Source organism: Ascaphus truei, chromosome 3, assembly GCF_040206685.1.
Source record: "Ascaphus truei isolate aAscTru1 chromosome 3, aAscTru1.hap1, whole genome shotgun sequence".
Taxonomy (NCBI): Eukaryota; Metazoa; Chordata; class Amphibia; order Anura; family Ascaphidae; genus Ascaphus; species Ascaphus truei.
Window position 1 is genome coordinate 401,684,331 of NC_134485.1, and position 24,710 is coordinate 401,709,040.

The 24,710-nt window shown below is 40.4% G+C and overlaps 1 protein-coding gene across 3 annotated transcripts in view; it reads left to right on the plus strand.

Annotated features, from left to right (window-relative positions):
• Positions 1 to 24,710, plus strand: part of NOX4 (NADPH oxidase 4) — a 293,029-nt gene that overhangs the window by 110,373 nt on the left and 157,946 nt on the right. For 2 of the 3 annotated variants that reach the window (XM_075592551.1, XM_075592553.1), the window contains exons 10-11: positions 564 to 728; positions 2,487 to 2,549. In XM_075592551.1, the coding sequence (XP_075448666.1) occupies positions 564 to 728; positions 2,487 to 2,549 (228 nt within the window). The remainder of the gene's footprint in view (positions 1 to 563; positions 729 to 2,486; positions 2,550 to 24,710) is intronic. The other variant, XM_075592552.1, reaches the window with a different exon arrangement.

Below are 24,710 nucleotides of genomic sequence, written 5' to 3' on the forward strand. Positions count from 1 at the left end.
GTGTCATATGATACTATATCACAGTGCATTGAATGGAAAGTATAAAAACACATACAGTAAAGTACTGAAATCGACAAGAATATTGTTAAAGCACCGCTTTAGAATATAAAAAATATTTATATAGATAATATAATATGTGAAACGCAGGGATGTACTGGTATGGACAAATGATCTAATAGCTAAATACATCTCTTGATGACATTGATGTGCATTAAAATACTTTTTTAGTAACCTCAGCAGCCCAGCCTGGGATATTGTCTTGCAGTGCACCGCCATTCGCCTGTGTTTTGTATTGTGTACACAAATGTAGCCAACATTATTGCAACCTGGGGCACGTGGCAGCTGGCCATTGTTCTGATTAAGCTGCATGCAAGAAGGTCTGGGGCTATTGTGCTTTTTCACCTGCAGGAGTGCAAATGTAGGCTACACCTGTAGTTTTTTTTAATCTGATCCTCACTTGAGTATTATTTTTGTGGATCCCTAATGTTTTATTCTGTTGACATGGAGGGTACTTTAATTGTAGGTTGTAAAATATTTTCTAAGCTGGTTTCTGTGTATTGTAGACTTGGCTGTGGATTTCTGGACCTTTGTGTTTGTACTGTGCAGAAAGGCTGTACAGATACATAAGAAGCAATAAACCTGTGACTATAACCTCTGTAATACATCATCCTTGTGAGGTCATCGAAATCCGAATGATGAAAGAAAACTTTAAAGCAAGACCTGGTCAGGTGAGTTATACATTTTCTATAATTGCCGTTCATTTAGCTGTAGTGTACTTATATTCCTTTACAGTATAATATTAACTATCGTGTGTGTGTATGTGTGTGTATGTGTGTGTGTGTGTGTGTGTGTGTATATATATAATAAATAATATATACTATATATACTGTATATATATATATATAATATTAATTATAATAAAAAGATCACTTGTGAGCACATTCACATGTCTTAGGCAGGTCTGCAACCCTGCCTTTCACCGTTATCCCCAGCATACAGTGTTTTCACTGCAGCAAGGGAGTCTGGGAAATGTCATGCAAATGAGCAAACAATGTGTCACCTTTTGTCTGATTAAAACATTGTTACATGGAGCCCATGTATATATATATATATATATATATATATATATATTGCAAAAGAATGACCTAGGCGCAGAAAAAGAGAAAAGAAAGGGAGGAGAAAATAAACATAGAGTAGTATGCCTGATAATGTGTCACATGTAGTTGGCAAGATATACAGTACACTCACAATTGGATGAATATATAAAGGCCTGTATCCAAATAACATGGATCTGGAACTCTGTTTTTTGGAATCTGGCATTCTGGGACTCTCCAACACTTGTATCTTTATTGCAGAAATCACTCCAACTCAGATGGGCTGGTTCTCAGTATCAGACAGGCATCATAGAAATAGAGATTGAAAAACAGATATAGTGTAAAACTGATTTATTAAAAATTATAAAAACCCTATAAACATATAGGTTATACACACACTAGGTAAAGTACATAACGGGCAGTTGGAGAGATTATAATCAAGCTGAGTCTCTCACTCTCAGCTTGTGCCCTCGATCAATAGTTGTCCGCTTTAAGTTTTGACCTTAATTGAAAGTTTGCTGCAGGCTAAGGCTGGTTCTATACTGCCGGGGCGTGCTACGCCGTGCGCGCGCACGGCAGTTATAGATGGCTGAGGTCAGCCAGCCATTCTATACAACGGCCGCGCGCGCACACGGCAGGGAGTGTGGACACGACAGACAGCTGGGAGAGAAGGAAAATCATCTTTTTGTGCCGCTACCGGCGCTGAATGTATGTACAGTATATGTGTGTGTGTGTGTATATATGTATGCGTGTGCGTGTGTGTGTGTGTATGTGTGTATGTATTTGTGTGTGTACAAATGTAATAAATATTTTATTTTTACCAATGTTTTTTTTTTTTTTATAAATAATAAATTACACATACACACACACACATATACATAAACACACAAACACACATAAACCAGTACCTTCACAGCTCACAGCATACACAGTATACACGCAAAAAGCATGCGGCACGTGCACGCGCCTTAGAACAGGCGCGTGCACGCACAGCCGCACACACTATATAACAGCCCTTAGACTCAACGCACTGCTCTGTGTATAGGCGTCTGCTGTACCTGACCGCCGAATACTTCTGTGTTTTTCTGCGCCTAGGTCATTCTTTTGCAATTCTACTTCTCGGCTTATATGGGGTCGTGGACCTATTGGCTGCATTTAATAGGGAAAGGTAGACACGGGTAATCACCCCTTGTATTTTCACAGTGTATTGTGGTTCTTAATCACAGTTAATTTATATATATATATATATGCACTTGTATTGTGGTCTTTATTCACCTATAATTGATATTATTTATTGTAGCGCTTATAAGTTTTTTTACACAAACACACACACACACATTATACTCTGAAAACATTTGAGCTTCATCTACATTTTATTTGGGTGATTTTTAGTACATCATTCTGCAATGTCCGAGAGTATCTACACTGGAAAACCATCCATTTACCCTGACAATGGTAAGAACAGATTTTCATTCGAATTATTATTGTTATAATAAGCAATCTTTGAGTTGGACTCAGTCTGAAAGTTTCCTCGCAAGGAGTAGATAAAAATTTCACATTTGGTGCAAAAGTAGTGCCATTTATTGATTGAACATGCAATAACGAGTCTACCTGATGAAAGGCCATTAGAGACCTGAAAAGATGTAAGGAAACCTGCAGACTGAATCCTATTTAAAGAGCCCTACTTTGTGTTTTGTGTTTTAATTGTATTTTGCTGTGTGATCCTATTGCTGAAGACATCACAGTCATTGATACTTTCAGTCTCCTATCGTATCTCACTTCTTGATTTTTGCAATCGTATTTAAGGGACAATTATTATGATTTATCCATGACTCAAACTTGAAATGTAACACTATTTATATGTCTATTAGGAAAAATGCAATAGCCCCCCTCCTTACCCCCACCACTCTATCTTCTGTGAATATTGTGTTATTGACTGGAAATAAACATACTCATACTGTATATTGCAAAGCTCAAAAACCAGATGCTAGGCCACCTGAATAAATGAAAAGTTCCTCTATCCATTGTACATACCACTGACACATTGGAGCTTTAAAGAGCTCACAGTTAATATGCATTATATTCTCTTTTAATTACTTGTAGCCGAGCCCCCCTGCCCTGGCTCCAGTGCGGGGGAGCTGCTCAACTGGTAGGCCAGAGCTCCACGCGAACAGGAGTGTGGAGGCAGACATTTTCTTAGTCGCAGTGTCAAGAGTGCGGCGGCCAACTTAGAATGGCTCTGCATATGCAGCAGCGGGACTACATGTCCCAGAATCCTCAGGTGGGAGGGAAGACCACATGGGACTGTCCCAGCCAATGGGATTTGAGCAGGAGAGAGGAACAGGATATCCTCCGCGTGTGGGGAGCACGCGCTTCAGTCTTCATGGAGTAGCGAAGGAAGAAGGTAGTATCCAGGGAGCTGTGCTTCCTGGACTAGGCCTAGACCTTGACCCTAGGCCCCAGTTAGGCCCTGATACACCTGTAGAGGAGTGTTGCAGGGAAGGCCCCAAATAGGGACTCTTCTCATTATTGTTATTTCTGCACTGGTGAACGGACGGCCACGCGGCGCTCTGCAGCCTGGGACCAGGCCACAGGACCCTGAGACATTGTGTGAGACCCTCCGGCTGGAGCTCACACTGCGAGGATGATCAGAACCCTTTGGAGAGAGGGGAATTGGGTTGGAGGCACAAGGTTATTCTTCTTGTTTCCCCTTCCTTTCTGATAGGCACTCAGATATGAGGCCGTCAGTCCTAGGGGTTCTGTTAGATAATAGAAGAGACGAAGCTGCTCAAGTCCACGATTCTCACTAGAAAAGAAAGCTTCCTTGTGGATATAATTTAACCAGACGATAGGCGCATTAGACTGTATATTCTAAAAGGTTGTATGTTCTTTGTTTCCCTTCATCCCCCTCCCCTCCTCTCGTAGTCCCAAGCCACCCTCTCCTCCCCCCTTCCCCCTCCCCCAGGTTGGGTTTATCTCTGGAAGACAAGCCTCAGACAACACCCGGAAAATAATAGATATTATAGATCATGTACATTCCACCGAGACCAAAGCCATTCTGTTGAGCCTAGATGCCGAGAAGGCTTTTGAAAGAATACACTGGGTCTTTTTAGATAGAACGATGCAAAAATTTGGTTTCTCAGGACCTTTCCTAGAGCCAGTCAGAGCTCTTTATCAGAGCCCGACAGCATTTGTTAAATTACCTGGGAACGTGTTGGACTCGATTAAAATTAAAAATCGCACGAGGCAAGGTTGCCCATTATCCTCACTCCTCTTTGCCCTGTCAATAGAACCACTTGCTTCAAGTATTAGGCATTACCCAAATATTCAGTGCATTAGCATTGGGGATATAAACTATAAAATCTCGCTCTTCGTGGACGACATAATATTAGCACTAGCCAACCCTTTAACATCACTCCCCAATCTTCAATATTTTCTGACGGAGTTCGGCAGGATCTCGGGATATAAAATTAATAATGATAAATCTGAGGCCCTAAATCTGACGTTGCCAACCCAAGAAATGAAATTGTTACAACTAAATTTTAACTACAGATGGTGCCCCTCTCATATTAAATACCTAGGATTCCACATTGCTAGGTATTACAGCTCTCTCTATCAATGTAATTACCCTCCCTTATTTGATAGGATCAAGAAGGATCTACTGAATTGGGACAAAACTCAGATATTCATGGATCTGTCAAGATGAATATTCTACCTAGACTATTATATTATATCCAGACACTTCCGATCCAGATTCCTGGATAAGAATAAAAAAAAACTTGCAAAATAGAATATTCCAGTTTATTTGGCAAAATAAGAGACCAGCGAGGTCAGTTATGCTGACCTCAAGGGCGAGATGGGGCATGGGAGTCCCAGATTTACTCAAATATTACCAGGTGCTCAGCTTAGACATGTAGTAGTCTGGAATGCTGACCCAAAATTGTATTGTTGATTGGCCATTGAGTCCCACTATTCAAAAACACTCTCTCTACCAATGTCACTCTGGGCCCCTGTGAAACGAGCGCCGAGTATGAAAATGGCTGAACTGGGAGCGATGAGGTGTACACGGAACATCTGGAGCAAAATGAATGACAAATTTAAGTTAGCCTTACATATTTCCCAACTTGCCCCCCTTTTTAATAACCCTAATTTGCCCCCAGGTTGTAATTCGAAACTAAACCTCTCAACACAATCACAGACTTTTTAAGTAAAGGAAAGCTTCTCAGCTTCCAAGATCTCTGCAACAAGTTTGAAGCCCCAGACCTGTCCCTTTTTAAATATCTCCAAATCAGACATTTTATACATACTGTCTCTCAGAATTTTCTCTTCCCTGAACTTTCGAATTTTCAAATGCTCTGTAGGAAGGGAATCTATCAGAAGGGTCTGATCTCGAAAATATATTTAGATTTCGAGGCATCGGGTAACACTCCAGACCACAGTTACATGCTTAGGTGTGCTGCTGATCTACATCTGGATATTGACTATGATGACTGGGAACAGTGGTAACCAACCATGGTATGTTGTAAGTCATGGAGTGTCTGAGCCTGGGCCGGGTCTGTTCCAGCGGAATCTATGGTAGGGCCTGTTTATTCTGTCAAGGATTGGACTTCGGCTGAAGTGGATCCCAGTGGCAGGAACAGCAGGGAGCGAAGTAAGGGTCACAAGCAGAGATCAGAGGCAGGCGGCAGATAGTGGTCAGGTAACAAGCAAGGGTCCGAGGCAGGCGGCAGGTAGCGAAGTCAAGTAACAAGCAGGGGTCCGAGGCAGGCGGCAGGTAGCGAAGTCAGGTAACAAGCAGAGGTCGGCAACGAGGAGACTGGAACAGGATGATAGCAATAGCTAGCACAGCAGTAAACACAGCAACCTTGCAGGAGCTAAGAAACCAGTATAAACAGGCAAGGGAGGAACAGGAAAGGGAGGTTTATATATGCAGGCTGAGAGGTGGCGCACAGGTGCAGAGGTGTCAGATATCAGAGTCTGGAATGTTCCTTAGTTTAGCAGCAGCAATCTCGGTGGACAAGTATGGGTACTGCAGGCTAGAACAGGACATTGAGAGTGGCAGCAGCCCCGGTGGCCAAGCATGGGTACAGCAGGCTAGAGAATATGACACTTACTTTAACCCCCCCCCCCCCCATACCATGGTATAATCTACCCTGGATGGTATGCAGGAAGGCAACCCCCTTTTCCTTTTTAACAGGGACTGCCCATGGCTGTGTAACATCAAACTGTGTTTAACATTAACCATACCTGCATTATACTGACTGACCTCAGGACACCACATTAAAGGTTAGTAAAGTTTCAGATAAAGGAAACAAAAAAAGATCGCTGGGCCCAGCAAAAAAAAAAAAACAGAAACAGAAAGAAAGAAAGGTGGTGCACTTGATGCCAGAAAGCAAACATGCATTTAACTTCCACAATAGTACAAGCAGTCCTGTCACATATCCCCCACTTTAAGAGGAAAACAGTAAGGATTTTTCTCCAACATACTTTTGTAAGAGACAGGGGTGCTGCAATTTTACTCTCCTATACTGAGAAATAGGGAACCTCCGCCCTCCCACTCTAGAGGCTCCATGTCCAGGCCCTATATGAGACAAAACCACATTTACTGTTGTCAAATCTAAACACACTACAGTTCCTGAACATCAATCTTGCTATTTCTCAGCACCTTCCTTCCTAGTTATTTCAGCCCCATATCGGGATAAATGATCTGCATTATGATGCTGACTTCCAGGTCGGTATGATACCGTAAATTTAAATGGTTGTAGGGCTAGATACCATCGAGTAACCCGGGTGTTTTTACATTACGTATTGTTTAGCCACGTAAGTGCATGATGATCGGTGACTAGTGAAAATTGCTGCCCTAACAGGTAACACCTCAACACTTCCAATGCCCATTTAATCGCCAGACATTCCTTCTCAACCGTGGCATATCTGGTTTCTCTTGGATATTGCTTACGGCTTATATACAAAACAGGGTGTTCCACCCCTTCAGCTTCCTGGCTAAGTACTGCCCCTAGCCCCACCTCTGAAGCATCACAGTGTACAATAAATGGTAACTTGAAGTCTGCACTTTTCAACACTGGTTCACTGCATAAAATATCCTTCAACTGGTTAAATGCAGCATTACACTCTGGAGTCCAGGTCACCAAATTTTGTTCCTTATTCTTGGTTAAATTGGTCAGCGAGGCTGCTATGGATGAAAAGTTAGGGATAAACCTTCGGTAATATCCTACCAATCAAAGAAATGATCTTACCTCCTTTTTGGTTCTGGGTATCGCTGCTTCCCGAATTTTTATTTATTTATTTATAAAAATGTTTTACCAGGAAGTAATACATTGAGAGTTACCTCTCGTTTTCAAGTATGTCCTGGGCATAGTTAATATGACAAATAATACATGGTTACAAATACAGTTACATAAATGAACAGGGTATACATTATATAAAATACATTGCATGCACAGTTAGAGAAGATGTATATTATAGGCTTATGTAACAGTTACAGACCAGATTAAAATGTGAGACAGCCTTAGTTTTGAAAGAACTTAAACTGGTGGTGGATGTGAGAGTCTCCGGTAGGTTGTTCCAGTTTTGGGGTGCACTTTTAGCAGGGTAGTTACGGTAGAGTGTTTGGGGCGAAAGCCAGATTGGAATTGGCTAGGGAAATTTGTCTTGTTATAGTAATCGCTTAATTAGGAGTGGACACATTTTTCCATGACTTTGGATAGGATTGGGAGAAGGGAGATTGGCCTGTAGTTTGAGACAGTGTTTTTGTCCCCACTTTTGAAGATTGGGACAACTCTGGCAGCTTTCCAGGTCTTAGGGATATGGCCTGCAGACAGGATAGAGTTGAATATGGAAGCAATTGGTTTGGCAATTGCTGGGGCACCAAGTCTTAGGAACCTAGATTGTAGTAAGTCAGGTCCACATTGGCTGCTTAGTTTTAGTTTGAGAAGCGCTTGTGGATACTGGGCCAAATTGAAATTTGTGGGCAGTGTAGGGAGGGGTTGGGGCTATAGGGGTACTCCCAGGATGAGATTCAGGTTTGTGGTTTGTGCTGCGTTTCGCTAATAAGTTAGTAGCACACCCCACAAAGTAATCATTGAATGCATTTGCAATGTCGGTGGGGTTTGTCAGAGTAATATTGCCCTTTGTGATACGCCCTGGAGGGAGGTGTATGTATGTAGCATTCACTTTGCTATTCTCCGGTTGCACCTCTCCATTTCCTAACATGTATCCCAAATATCTAGTTTGTGTGAAACCCAGCGCACATTTCTTTGGGTTTATGGTTAACCCAGCCTCTGCAATCAAATTAACCACCTCCTCTAGGTGCTTTAAGTGACTTTCCCAGTCTGGGCTATAGACCACTACATCATCTAAATAAGCTGCTACATACTGTTCCCTCCCTACTAACAACCTATTCATCATTCTTGGAAAGGTCACTGGGGCCCCATGCAAACCGAAGGGCCTGGTTACAAATTGATAGAGCCCCTTGTTGGTGGCAAATGCTGTCTTGGGCCTATCTGACTCTTCCACCGGAATCTGCCAAAAGCCTTTTGTAAGGTCCAAAGTGCTGATATAATGTGCCTTACCCACTTAATCCAAAAGCTCATCAATGCGGGGCATAGTGTAGCCATCAAAACGGGCCACCTCATTTAACTTTCGAAAATGTACACAGAATCGTACTGTTGCATCTTTTTTAGGTACCAACACTATTGAAGAACACCATTCGGAGGTGGTAACCTCAATAACCCCCATTTCCAACATTTGGTGCACTTCTTTTTCCACTATCCTTTTCTGCCTCTCAGGGATACGATAGGGACGGGTATGGATAGGTCTTGCATCCCCAGTCTCTATCCTATGAACTGATTGTGTAGTGCGTCCTGGCCTTTTCGTAAATACATGTGCATACCGAGTAACTAGTTTCTCTAACATATCCCTTTGCTTTGTTGAAAGTGCCTCCCCAGAAGTTACTGCGTCTTCCTTACTTTCCAACTGCAATCTCTGATATGCCTCACCTGCCATATCAGGTTCACACTCTCTCAGGACCATCAAAGACAATTTTTCTCTCTCTTTCCAACCTTTTAACAAATGAACATGGTATATAGACTGGTCCCTTCTTCCTGGTATGCTTACTTGGTAGTTCACAGCCCCCTTTTTTTCGCAATGGTATATGGACCTTGCCATCTAGCTACCAGTTTATTCTCTCTATCGGGCAACAAGAGGAGCACTTGATGCCAGAAAGCAAACATGCATTTAACTTCCACAATAGTACAAGCAGCCCTGTCACATAGGGAACAGGAAAGGGTTCTTGATTTCATGGGGGGGGGGGGGGGGGGAGGGGGCACGACGAGAGGTGGTAACGAGGAGATGGGGGGTTAACAAGGAGAGGAGGGTTAACAAGGAGAGTTGGGGTTAACGAGGAGAGCGGGGGTAACGTAATTACAATACACAATATAGCCCACAATACAGGCACAGTCCCCTTTCACGTCTCCTAGTTCTCTCCTGCTCCGGTAATTTGGTATCACCTAATTGCATCGGTTCCTCTTCTAGGAGAGGAGCTGGAAGAGGAGTATTGAATTGGGGAACAGGCTGAATTATTGGACTTTTTGAAGGATGGTCTTGCTCGGTCTGCCGTGCTCGCATTCGGAGATCTACTGTATTCTGATATAGATAGCAATCAATTCCTCCAGATTTTTAGTGGTGTCCCGGCAGGACAGTTCGTCCTTTCAATGCTCAGAGAGACCTTGCTAAAATGCTCCCAGCAGAGCTTCATTGTTCCAGCCCATCTCCGCAGCAAGGGTACGGAATTCAATGGCATACTGGCCCACACTGCGGGTTCCTTGACGGATTTGTAGGAGCGTAACAGAAGCAGAGGACCCGCGATCGGGAGCGTCAAAAACTCTTTTGAATGCTTGGAGAAAATCAGCGGCATTATCAATCAGTGGGGATTCTTTCTCCCAGAGAGGGGAGGCCCAGGCCAAAGCCTCATCTGTTAGTAGGGAAATTACGTATGCTACCCTGGAACGATGGGTGCAGAACATGGAGGGCTGGACTTCGAACTGGATCGAACACTGATTCAAAAATCCCCTGCACGCCATAGAGTCCCTTCCATAACCAAGAGGCGTCGGGATCTGTGGTTCCCTGGGTGTAAGGAATGACAGAGCTGGCGCTGGAGACACTGCCTGCAATGGCGGTGCAGGGGTAGAACCTACCTGGAATGTATCCAGCCAGGTGATAATGTTCTGAAGCCGGCTAGAATTGAGTGACAGCTGTTGGTTTTGCTGGCTGAGGTGTGTCTCATGATCTCCAAGTATTTCCGCTTGGAGAGATACGGCTCGGGCTACCTCAGCGGGGTCCATGTTTGACCAAGCAAAATGTGACGGTGCTCGTCTCAAATCAGGAGGCGGACCCGCAGGGCTGAGGTAGGGATGTAATAAACTGACCAGAGCCTTGGTACAGAGTGCTGTAAGAGTATTCATAGTCGGTATGGAAGCAGGGTTCAGGGCTGGCAGCAATGGTGCGGAGTCCAGGGGACAGGCAAAAGGTCAAGGCAGGCAGTTGTGGTGCAAAGTCCAGGCAAAGGGTCCAGGCAGGCGGCAGAAGGTTGTGAGGTCGGGGTCACGGTCCGGCGGGGTCAGCAACGAGGAATCCAAACAGCTGATGGAAAGGGCGACAGCAAAGACCGACAGGGGCTGCAGAAACACAGAACTTTCTCGGCTACTGCCACCAGGAAGTGCAGCCTTATATAGCAGGCTGCCAGTAAAAAAAATGGCCAAATTGAGTAGAAAGGGCAGGCAGCTTGGAAAACACGAACAGGCAGCAAAACCCGTCACGGATCGAGCAGAATCCTTATAATCTGGATCAGTTTACAAAAGAGGCAGAACCCTAATAATTAGTACATATTAGGCAATTTCCTTTTGTTAATACTTAAATGGTTGGACAAAGAAAAGAAAGAGAGCTCCCTAATAGCCGCACTGGAGAGAACACCTTTGCCTATATTAAAATTATTATTTATTGATAATTAATTAAAATATATTTATTGCAGCAACTGTAACGTGAACCAAAATGATTAAAATGAGTAGCGCTAAGCCTGCCCAACATATGTTTCACCATTGTGGCTTCATCGGGGGCCCCCGATGAAGCCACAACGGTGAAACATATGTTGGGCAGGCTTAGCACTACTACCAGGTGCGCTGGCTAATCGGAGAGGTCTGGTGTCTATTTTCAGTTAGTGTTTCGGAGCCTTTGTCATGGGAAGCACAACACTCTGACTACTTCCTTCATAGCATTTATTTGAGTGCAAGACACATACTTTGTGATCTTGAGAGGCTGTATATCCATTTGAGCATTGGGCTTCCATTTGCTAAGCTGTTCACCATCAGGTTCATTTCTGAACCTGATGGTCTGGCAATACTGTGTATATGTATTTGCATATAGTTGTTTCATTTGAACACTCCACCCACCACTAGTGGCTATGCATACACAGAGTTAGCAATACTCTACCACTCATCTATTTAGGAGTAGTCTTTATACGACCTATAATTGTATTGGAATAGCTACCACTGTTAGTATAATTATATAACAGCGGGACACTTAAATATTAAATAGCTATTCCGAATTTACACTGTCGTTTTGAATTATAGCACACAGACATTTATTTTAATCATTTTGGTTCACATTACAGTTGCTGCAATAAATATATTTTAATTAATTTATCAATAAATAGTAATTTTAATATAGGCAAAGGTGTTCTCTCCAGTATGGCTATTAGGGAGCTTTCTTTCTTTTCTTTCTCCATTATAGTTTATATTCCCAGCCAGCACCACCCCCGCACTCTTCATTGCAGCCTCTTACCCTTTCATTATACAGGATACTGTATCTACACACCCCTCTCCCCCCTCCCCTTTTACCTGTTTTTGGTGTTGTGCAAGGTACACACTTTGACCTTGCTTGAGGTCATCCCCTTTCTCTGTGTACTTAAATGGTTGCTCTCATTTTGGTTCAAAAGCTGGAACCAAGATGATAGCTGGTTCACAATTTTAGAAGGTAAATTAAACCAAGTGTAAAATGTATCTGTATATTTATTAGCTCAATTATCATTACAATCTTATAAATAATTATGTCCACACATTGCTGAATTTGTAAGTATTTTCTCTATAAAATTCAGCATTTTGATCTAGGCATGTAATTACAGTCCATACAAAGAATGCATGTTCTATTATTACTTTAATTAAAATTGCCCCTCAGGTACTGTATGTGCATATTACTGGTTCAGGTAGCAGTTGCTGTATTAATACTACTACTAATACTATAATTTTACTAGCTGATTTCATGGAAAATAAATGATGAGTGTATTTTTGAAACTAATAAAATAGACAGACAATGTTTCCCTGTACTAGCAGCTCCTTAAATGTTGCTGATTGGACTAGTGGTCCACATGGGCTTCTAACATTGGACGTATTTGACTCATGATATACCGACTGGCTGCTATGACTTACTGTATAAATACAGTGACTTCTTTCATTTGGCCCATTACAGTATGAGGGCTCAACTGACCCTGCATTTACACTCTAGATGGCATATTTTGAAAGCAATTGTGATTGCTTGAGTGACAACTTTGAACGGTACTGCTATATTTGGAATTCCATTATTGATATTTGCTTTTTTCTTAATTGTTTTATCGTACAATTACACACTGATATTGTTATGGCCATGTTGTATACTTTATGCCTATATGTCTTCACTCTCAGGTGCTTCCGTGCCTCTTAGATATTATGGCTTGCCAACTAATTATTCTAACGATACCGCTACTCTCATAACTTATCAAGAAACCAGTTTGTTTTCCCAGAAATATACACAGTTGCCTAATATCCTCTATATACTGTACACATTGTTTATTATGTGACCCCTGTATTCTTGAGTTGTACACACTAGGCTTTCTCCTCCAATATTCGTTTGCAAGTCTCTCTTCAAGTTGCTCCAACTCATTTTCTGATTTGATCCTCCCATTTTACGTTGTCATCTTGGTCTTTTAATATTCATTGTAATCCAGTTGAGTCCCAGCCCTGCCCAACAATGGTTATTTCTACTTGAGATATGTCTGGCCCAATCCATTTTAATTTATTCACCCTTGTGATGATGTCTTTTGTTTGGTTTCAAACCCATTCATTCTTTTTCCTGTCTCTTTTGGTAATACCCAGCATGTATCTCTCCATTCTTATTTGAGTTGTTTGAAGCTATCAGGATGTATGGAACCTTTGGAGGTAACATGGAAACCCACAGAAGATACGAAACCGAAATAAGTAAAAACTGATGATAGGGTTCAATCTACCCTAAAGTAAATAAGACTAGAAAAACAAAATAGAGTCTGACATATGCAGCGCTAGGGAACAGAGGATAAACAAACAGCTGCTATGTAAACAAAAAGTTGACAAGCAAAAACTAGCAGACTGTGTGGTATATTTTTATTTTTATTATTATTTTTTTATTACCCAAACTAAGATGTTTGCTGGCTTCATGGACTGTTCTAGTTTATACTCAATCCTGTATCTGAACTTAATTCCCCTGTGCGCCCCTACAGGTCTACGAGGAATACTGTGGGAGAGAATCTTGAAAAATAATTCTGAACTGTCTTTAGGGTCCAAGTTTCACATCCATACGTGAGTAGAGGCAGGATACACTAGTCATCCTCCCGTCCTTTTAGGAACAGTGAAAGGTTTCCTTATACTATTGTCTTATTTCTTCCAAATACGCTTCATCCCATCTTCATTCTCCTCTTGATTTCATTTGAAATGTTCCCATCTGTTGAGAATTGCCAGCCAAGGTAGACATACTGTACTGTAGTCTTCAACTTCTAGTTCTATTCCATTTATTTAGATCTTTGTAGAGTGAATACATTTGGTGAACATCACTTTGGTTTTGTTGAGATTCATATATGTAGCCTAGTCGTGGTGACTATGTTGTCAATACTGCTACTTGTTAAGGATTCAGACACCTACCACTGATTTGCCACGATTTGTGATGGGCCTATTTTTACTCAGTAGAATGGGAGTACATCTACTATAAGATTTGTTTCATCTGAGCTTTTTTGATCCACACGATGGTTTTCTGTTTTTTTAATCTTTCTTTTTTGAATTCTTATACTGACACCCATTGCCCCCTCACCTTGTGTATCCACGGGTGTGGTGCAGAATGACTTACTCCACCTGCAACTCAATGAACTGCGGGTTTATGTAAGAACTGGTTAATAGCAACAAGTTTAACCTGGGCAGTTTGTCCCTGACTCCTGGTCTCTTTCCAAAGGGTGTTTAGCACGGCTCCCCACGAATATGGTACTGGCTACTTGAGACCTACAGTCCAAGAGGGGTCTTAGTATTTGTTGCTTTTTCAGCTCCTTTGCTCCCCTATGATAAATATGATTTGTAATTGCAAGCAACTGTTGTTTGATGCTGGGTCAATTAGCATAATCTAATATTTTCTAATTGCAGGGGATCTTTATCTAAAGGCTTCTTGATCTTCATTCTGACTATATTTTAATTTAGGAACACAAAGAACATACAGTGTTGCTATTTATTTTGCGATATTACTTCAGGCTTTACAATATAAGAAAGTCTATTGCTATATTAAAAAACATTATTGTTATATATTATTCGATACAGACAGCTAAAGCAAAGGAGACCTTAATTAATTTGCATTAAGCCATACAGTAATATAAATAGTGATTTCTCTGTATATTCTTTGCTAAGTAAAATTTGCATTTATCTTGCAGTATTAGAATGTGGTCTTCAATGGTTTGTCCTGATATTGTAATACTACTTTTAATAACTGGATATCAGAACCCTCATGCTGTGTGTAATATAGTTAAGCCCACAGGGAACATGTCAGAAATGCTTGAAGATTTCACTGTTATGGTGAGTTTTGCTTGCAATGGATCATTTTTTTAATATAGAGTTAAGCATTACAAATTACAAAGTGTTCTTTTGTTTACAAATAAATAACTTGATTTTACAAAAACATACTTCTACTAATAATTTTAAATATCGCTGAGTGACTCTAAAGTTGAACAAAAAAGCCCCTGAAGTAATCTTTTAAAAAAAGAAGTTTCAAAATAAACATAAAAATAAAATGTCTTTATAATCTCACTCTGTGTTTCTGTTTAGAATAATTTTCCTATACCTGTTGACTTAAGCAGCATTGTTCATCTTTGTATGATGTGAACATGTAATCTTGCTGGTGGTAACCCCTCCTTGCCCGGTTCCTAATGAGTGTTACTGTGAGGAAGATAATAGTCCAGTAATAGGATACCTGGGGCTCCAAAAAATGCTTGAGCACCATATATTTGTATTGAAGCTTCTTAGATCAATACATGGATGCAGTATTCCTTAATTGTATAACTCATTTGTGTGAAGTGAGAAGGGGGACTGGAGCAATATTTTATCCCACTTTTGTGAAAGGAAATTACATCTGAAGTTTTGAAAAACTTGTTGAAAGAGACCTTCTATTACTATCTAGGGGTTATAATTCAAACATTATACCCCTTATACTGCACCGACACACTTTATTCGAGCAAATACCCGGTATGTACCTGGCAGATACCTGGAATGCGCCGCTCCTCACCTCTGACAAGCCCCGTTGCATTTGCCTTCCCAGCCTGGGTTCATGCCTGGCTGACGGGCGGCTGATCTGTTAAATGATAATGATTAGGATTTAATAGGCTGCAATGCTTCGCGTGTCTACCAGATGGCATAAATTCATGAATTGTAATGCAGTATATAAATATGTACTGTGCAGTATTGCAGCCAGCGGGAATAAAATGCTTCAATCCCTGCCGGAAAATAACTCAATGCACTCGGGCAGAAAACAGTCACAAACCTCAATACACCCGGGTATACCCGAATTCGTGGGACTAGCCGAGCTCGAATAAAGTGTGTCGCCAGTGTACATAATTGCAATCAGAGTAATTTGACAAAAGTAGAGAAATTGTCATTACTATCGTTACAAAGAAACACTGCATTGCTCATAAAGGGCAAAGACAAAGGTGGGGCGATCGTGGTGCAGCATAAGGGGACTAACATAGGGAAGTATTATGCCAACTATGTGATGCTTCCTCCTATGCTGCATTAAGATCGGATCTGACCATAATGTACCTAAATAATCTACGAAACTTATTAGAGGAAGGGAAAATTCTGGGAGTTTTGAGTGACAGGGAACTGGATTTTTTGTATAGGCCTCATCTGGTTATCCCTAGTTTTCACCATCTCCCAAAGATCCACAAGACATTAGTCTCTCCACCAGGGAGACCAATAGTCTCAAGTATTGGATCTTGGGGAGATGGTGTATCATGCTATATTAAGAATTTGCCCATGGTACGAGGTATCATAATTTATACTCGATAGTGGAGACCTGATGAATCAGTTAAAAAACATACACAGGAAATGGAATGTCTTGTGGGTCACACTAGATGTGATCTCATTATATACTAGCATTGATCATTGTCAGGGGATGTCAGCTGTCCGTTACTTTCTTGAGCACTCTGATATTTCACTTTCACAGAGCCCTTTCATTTTAAATTCCATTCACTATTTATTTTCACATAACTACTTTCTGTTTGATGGGGTTTTCTATCTCCAGATGCGTGGAACAGCAATGGGCACCAGCTTCGCCCCATCCTTCACCAACATTTTTATGGGGTGGTGGGAGCTGTTCCACGTGTTTGAAGATGGGAACCCCTTCAGACAGAATATTATTTTTTTAAAGCGTTTTATCGTTGATTTGATCTTCATTTGGGATGATGATATTAGCACTTTACACTCATTTATTGATCTAATTAATACTAATAATTTAAATTTAAAATTCACTTTTAATTATAATTATCAACATAGTCATTATTTAGATTTATTATGATTTGTTGATCTGGATTTACGTATCCAAACTGATGTTTATAACAAACCAAACTCACGTAACACTTTGTTAAGGTCGGAAAGCTGTCATCCCAGAACCTTCTTAAAGGGTTTTCCCAAAGGACAGTTTCTAAGACATAAGAGAAACTGTTCTCGTGTAGAAGATGTTGATACTTGAGACTTGATAGACTTGAGAGAAATGTTAAAGAGATTCAGAGCCAAGGGAAGATTTGAACAAAACCCTTGAAGAAGTAAAAACCATTGATAGGTAATCTACCCTGATCAGGAATAGATCTAACAAAAGCAAACGAATAAATCTAAATTTAGGGATGTGGGAAACCCCTTTATTTATTGCTCAATTTAGTGCGCAAGCACAACAAATTAAAACAATTGTTAAATAAACATTGGATAGTTCTACATTTAGATCCAGCCATCAGAAGAGGGGTTGATGATGGACCTACATTTATTTTCCAGAACCATAGCAAATTCTGTATCATCCAGCCTATTTTTGTCTGAGGATCCCCAAATTATAAACAAAGCGAAAGTTTCGTTCAAATGTCAAAAATGTATTACTGGTGTACATATGCAAGCCTCCCCACGATTTGTTTCCATAGCCACAGGAAGAGGTTATAAAATAAATACTTTTATCAATTGTAACACCAAATTGGTGGCATATCTCTTAACCTGTGGCTGTGGAAAACTATATGTGGGGAGGACAATCAGGTCCTTGAAAGTTAGAATTCAAGAACATTTGAGACTAATACGAAATAAAGATGTCAATCATCCAGTTTCTAAACATGCCTCCTCCTGTATTCAGGGGGATGCTCAGAGGTTCCCTTTCATGGGTATTGATCATATTCTACCTCCCATCAGGGGTGGTAATAGAGTCAATCTGTTAGACAAGAGGGAGATGTACTGGATTTTTACGTTGCGTACACGTATACCATCAGGTCTCAATACGGATTGGGACTTGAGCAATATTTTGTAATTAGTCGGGTGATTTATCCAGTTATTCTCTCCCAATTTTCAATTTGTATTTGCTCTTGCTGTCTCATGTCAATATTTTATATTGTATGTTTACATCAAAAAAAGAAATGTATTTGCAAAAACAAACAACTATTTTGTTGAAACTTTCTTAATATGAAGATTTTTTTAAATATATTATAATATATATATATATATATATATATATATATATATATATATATATATATATATATATATATATATATATATATATATATATATATATATATATATATAGCAAATAAAAAGATCACATGTCTTAGGCAAGTTTGCAACCCTGCCTTTCACCATTATCCCCAGCATACAGTGCTTCCACTGCCGCAAGGGATTCTGGGAAATGACATGCAAATGAGCACACAATGTGTCACCTTTTGCCTTTTGTCAACACCAGAATTATTACACATTGGATTGGAGTAGTAATAGGGAGTGGATATATGGGGGGGGGGGTTCCTTCCACATTTCTTCACTTACAGAAGAAATCTCCTGTTCCGCCTCACTCTCCTCGCGGCTCCCGCACGGGAACCACCCTCCCCCCGTGCCGCTCGCGCTTTTTACAAGCAGTAGCGGGTGAACGCGCGGCAGCAGACTGCCCACAGAGCATCCCTGGAGAGTGGGTCGGAACAGGAGACTCCGTGTATCTGAATTGCAAACTGTATTGTAATTTACATATAAATTCATTTTTATTGGCTGATTATTTACTAACAATATAACTATTGTCAGTATTGTTTTTATAAACATATTTAAAAACAAAGGCAATGTAACATATTTTGCTATGTTATATACTGTATATATATATATATAGAATCCAATGCACAGCCGGCACACCATATGCAAGTAAATAAGTTTTGGTGCTTATCCCATAAAGCAATAACAGACCATACGATACCGGTTGCAACACGACATCAAGGGACAGCACGCAGGTAAGTAGATCAAAAATGTTCTATATTTGATAGAAGACACAAAAACCTTTTTTGTGTCTTCTATCAAATATAGAACATTTTTGATCTACTTACCTGCGAGCTGTCCCTTGATGTCGTGTTGCAACCGGTATCGTATGGTCTATATATATATATATATATATATATATATATATATATATATATATATATATATATATATATAACAACAACATCTATTTGTTTCTAGACATGTTACGTGTTAAGGATTTTATGACATGGTCTCGCAATCAAAAATGTAGCGCTGGTTAAGAATTATTTAAAATATAGAAATAAATATGAGAAATGATCGTGCTGTTTCATGTCAATTACTGCACCTCTGAGAAACTTCTGCCTTTAAGCCTTATTCAGAGCAACAACTATGAGACATTTGCAGTGGCAAAATATAATCCCTGCTCATTAAAAATGGTATGAAACCTTTGTGAAACAAAATATCTGCTCTTCTAAAATGCAATGGCAGGTTGAAATCCTTGTTGGTTGAGAGATCTCTGTTACTGTGAGACTAATTAAGAAAGTATCCTGTACATTTGTTTGCTGGGATTCATACTGTGTGTGTGTATGTGGAGATGGAAGGAAAGTCCTCAGCATCGTTTTGTTTGTGTTTATATGACATTTTGTTTTTCAGTTGTATACTACTACAGTACAATTGATTTAAAGATCCAGTCAATGGGAGTCATGCACTACGCGGCGAAAAATTGCATTCGCCAGGGGTTTGAAATCACCATGTTTTTGGCGTGTTGCCCTCACTGTATGCAGGAAGGGCCGAATCCCTGGTGAATCACAGCGAGAGCAACATTGCCAAACATGGCGATTAGCCGGTGGCGAGACAGTCTGCCTGGCGAGAAGCTGCCGATAAGCCGTCCACTGCTGAGATGTGTCTGCAGCAGAGAGAGATCCGCCACACTCGGCGCAAACATCGGCAACATTAAAAAATCTTTTAAATACAATTTTATTCATAGTGTACATGTGCAGGGGGTCTCTGGAGCTGAACCGCATTGGTTTCAGGTCCGGGGACCCCCTGCTTCCCGAGATACAGGCTCCGTTATGAGGTGCCGGTATCCCTCTGCATTTAAACGTCCCGATCACGTGACCGCGGAATGTAAACAAAGCAGAGGGATACCAGCACCCCATAAAGGGGCCCGTATCTCGGGAAGCAGGGGGTCCCCGGACCTAAAACCAAAGCGGTTCAGCTCCGGAGACCCTCTGCTCCCGCACAATATTATTAAAATACATTAATGCTGCATCATTACCATAGCGGATAGCCGCTAAGGCAATGAAGGGGTTAAGGCATAATAGCATGTTTATTGGGGACAATTGCCCCCAATAAACATTGCAATAAACAACATACAACCCCAACAACCCCTATACCCCCAATACATATATTAAATATTTGGGATGCACAGCATTGATACTATAGGCCGGCTGTGGCCCTCGGGTGTTCCCCGCAGGCCTGCAGTACCAATTCTGTGCCCTCCCCCCAAAATTAAAAAACACAAATACTTTAAAATAAATACACCCCCCCCCCACATACAGTATAGTAATGGGCAAAATTACTATTAGGGTTAGGCAACTACTAGCAGGGTCAGGCAACAGCAGGTTAACAGGCATGGCAAGGTCACAGGAACTAGAATATATATAGTATATAGTATATATCATAGCAAAATAGGTTACATTGCCTTTATTTTTAAATATGTTTATAAAAACAATACTGACAATAGTTATTGTTAGTAAATAATCAGCAGATAAAAATGAATTTATATGTAAATTACAGTTCAGTTTGCAATTCAGATACACGGATGGACCACTTGAAGATATCTAAAAAAAAAAGGCCAAAATAAAAACAGGCACACTCATAGTGTAGTAAAGTTACAAAAATATTTATGGAACTGGATAAAATATAAACTGCGCACTCACAAACAAAGCAGGATTAATAGTATGTATGAGATAATTACTCAATCGCCAACAATAGCAGCATGGTCCCAGCAAAGCCTCTGTACAGATCCGATGTCTCGTTGCTGTGTTAGTGGGGGGCGGCGGTAGAAAACAGACACTCCGTGTACCGGATGTAGAATTTGCACGCCGTGCGCTTCCCCCTCTGGTTCCTCCACTGACAGATGCTTTTATTGCAAAGCAAGTATAAACCAACCTCACACTGATGAGACCCATTAAGGTTGAAACATGTCTGTGAGTGGTTTGACTTGCTTTGCTAGTCCCATGCTGTGCTTAAAAGCTGTGTAAACAGCGATGCATTTGCTTATAAGGGCTCCGCGTGAATGGATATTCCAGGCAAAAGGTGACACGTGTGCTCATTTGCATGTCATTTCCCAGTATCCCTTGCTGCAGTGGAAGCACTGTATGCTAGGTGATAATGGTTTAAAGGCAGGGGTGCAGACCTGTGTAAGACATGGGAATGTGCTCACAAGTGATCTTCTTTATTGGCTGTATGCTAACTGTGGAGGTTTTTTGTTGCCTTTTTCACCCACCATAACTTAAAATAAATGTATGTATGTATGTCCCTATATAAATGAAAAATGTGTTATATATTATAAAAACACATATCAAAGTATGGAACCTAATTTTTTAGAGAATGACATCTAATAACATAATGAGTTAAAGTCAAATATAATACAGAAATGACTACATGGTTAATGATTCATATTGTGGATATATATAGATTGTATATTTATTACGTCAATATCAAAGAAAAAAACATATAAACTGTAATCAAACAATAATTATTTTATATGGATAACGTTTATGATAATAAGATTCAATTAGAGATACAAATAGGAACACAGATATATTAAGAGAATTTAGATTCAGAGAATGAATGTTCACATAATGTAACAACCAATAATCCAAGCAGATAAATACATCCAAGTCATGTTAAATTGTATCCAAAGAGCTAGTTCAAGTGAATCTATAAAACAAATGATTTAATCAATGAGGGGGTAAGAAAGATGATACATATAACATGATATTATAAAGAGATATATAATATGGAGATTTAGATGATAGAAAATGCTTTAAATCCCATTCAGTATTTAAACCCTTCGTTATCAAAGTATCTAACGTAAAAATCCAAGAGGCCCCTCTTTGATACAAAAGAGAAGTCCTATTGCCCCCTCGTAAGTGTTGTCTAACGTGCTCCATGGCTATGCATTTGAAGTTGTTCAGACTGCCAGATTGGCAGACACTTAAATGTTTGGATACCGGATGTGTCTGGTCTTTTTTGAATATCAGTCTCATGTGTTCTAACACCCTCTTTGAAAGGCTTAGTGGTTAGACTACTGCACCGACACACTTTATTCGAGCAAATACCCAGTATGTACCTGGCAGATACCTGGAATGCGCCGCTCCTCACCTCTGACAAGCCCCGTTGCGTTTGCCTTCCCAGCCTGGGTTCATGCCTGGCTGACGGGCGGCTGATCTGTTAAATGATAATGATTAGGATTTAATAGGCTGCAATGCTTCGCGTGTCTACCAGATGGCATAAATTCATGAATTGTAATGCAGTATATATATATATATACTGTGCAGTATTGCAGCCAGCGGGAATAAAATGCTTCAATCCCTGCCTGGAAAATACCTCAATGCACTCGGGCAGAAAACAGTCACAAACCTCAATACACCCGGGTATACCCGAATTCGTGGGACTAGCCGAGCTCGAATAAAGTGTGTCGCCAGTGTATGTATCTCAAATTGCATCCACAGATAAGCATGTAAGTAACATAATTTGTCTTACACTTTATAAACGACAACGTACTAAATACTTTTGTCCCTTCTTTATTGGCAAATGTATTTGTTTTTAGAACATATCCGCAGATCTTACATTTGCCATATGAAAAACAGCCAAGCAAATTTGGAAAAAGTTCTTTGTTAGGTTTTACAATAGGTTTAGGCATACTAGGTTATACTATGTTTGCCAACGTTTCAGATTTTTTTTTAAACGAATCTAGGGACCATTGTGACCATATCCCTCAAGAGGGGTCCTTGGACAAAATATTCCAATATTTTTTGATGATAGATTTAATTGAATTTGCTTGGTTGCTGTTTCTGGTAATAAAGAAGGGAGGTGTAATGCTTGCGCTCACAACGAACAAGGCGGGACCCAGGTACTGAGGTGGGAAAGTATGAAACTGCGCATCCACAGCAGCGGAGGCACGCCTAGAGGGTGGATAGTCAAGATCGCCGGGTCTGGGCTGGAGAGTGTGGGTTACTCTTAATACTTGCCGAGGTCATAGGTAGGTGCCAGCAGAGTAGTCAATGTCCGGAGTGCCATGGTCTGGGGTTGGAGCCAGTACTTCATTGAGTACTTTTGGATTGTATGTTCTGACTTTGAATCTTTGGAATAACTCTAAAGATCTTGAATCTAAGTCAGTCATAGTGGAACAATTTCATCGTAATCGAAGAAATTGTCCACGAGGAATACCATTGAATAGACTGCGGTAGTGACACCTGTAAGCGCATAATAACGTATTACGGAATTGGATTTTCTGTAAATGTCTGTGTAGACCTTCATGTCTAAATCCACGTAAAGATAGAGGTCTAAAAGTGAATGTGATGATGGTGATAGTGATGTGTGAAAGTGAGATTGAAGGGATTAGTGTTGAGTGTCTATGAAAGAGTGTAACTGTTCAATGGTACCTTTCCAAATAATCAAAAGTGCATCTACTGTATGTAACGATGATATTAAATAATGAGATGTCTGACGGGGTTAGTATCTCCAAATACGTGAGACTGCTCCCACCAACCCATGAATAGGTTGGCGTGTTCCCATTGCGGTCCCACGTATTTAGATATAGCACTCCCCTTGAAACATAAAATAATTATGTGTAAGGAGAAATTAAATGCTGTCTAAAATAGCTATAATGTGTGGAGGTGAAAGTGTAGAGAAATTTTCTAAATAGTGTCGTGCAGCTGTAAGACCATGATGGTGTGATATAACAGTGTAGAGTAATGAAACATCTAATGTCGCCCATAAATATCCAGGTACCCATGTGAAATTGTTGAATAGTGATAGTACATGTGAAATGTCGAGAAGATAAGAAGGTCATTTGGAAACCAGTGTTTGTAGAAAGTGGTCTATGTAAATTGATAAATGTTCACCCAGGAACCCAATGCTTGAGACAATGGGTCTTCCGGGTGGTGAAGTGAAAGATTTGTGAATTTTAGGGAGGTGATGGAATATGGGAATGATAGGATGGATGCAGTGTAGATATTAAAATCCATCGACTTAGAGGACCTCAAGTTCCCTACCCATATCCAAAAGGTCAAACAATTCATTCAAAAATGAATTGGTAGGATTAGATTTTAGTGAGGTATAAGAGTGATGATCACTTAGTTGTCGGTAAGCTTCTTGGGTGTAATAGTCACGATCCATGACGACAAGAGTTCCACCCTTATCTGCATTTTTTATGACAATGGAGAGATTGTCTCTTAAGCTTTTCATGGCATTCCGTTGGTCTGAAGTGAGATTAATAGAATGTAATCTCATATCTTTAGTTGTAGAGAAACCTTGTGAAAGAAGTATCAAGTCCCTTTGAACTGCAGATTGGAACACATCGATTGCGTTTCCCCTGAGAAAAGTAGGACAAAATGTGGACTTTTTTTTTAGAGGTTTGATGAGGAGAGATGGAGCACTACAGGAAAAAACTGCTAGAGAGTTGTGTTCCCAATAAAAAGGTTTAATGGATTAGAGCATAGTACACAAAAAATGAGCCCTGGGGCCCCCA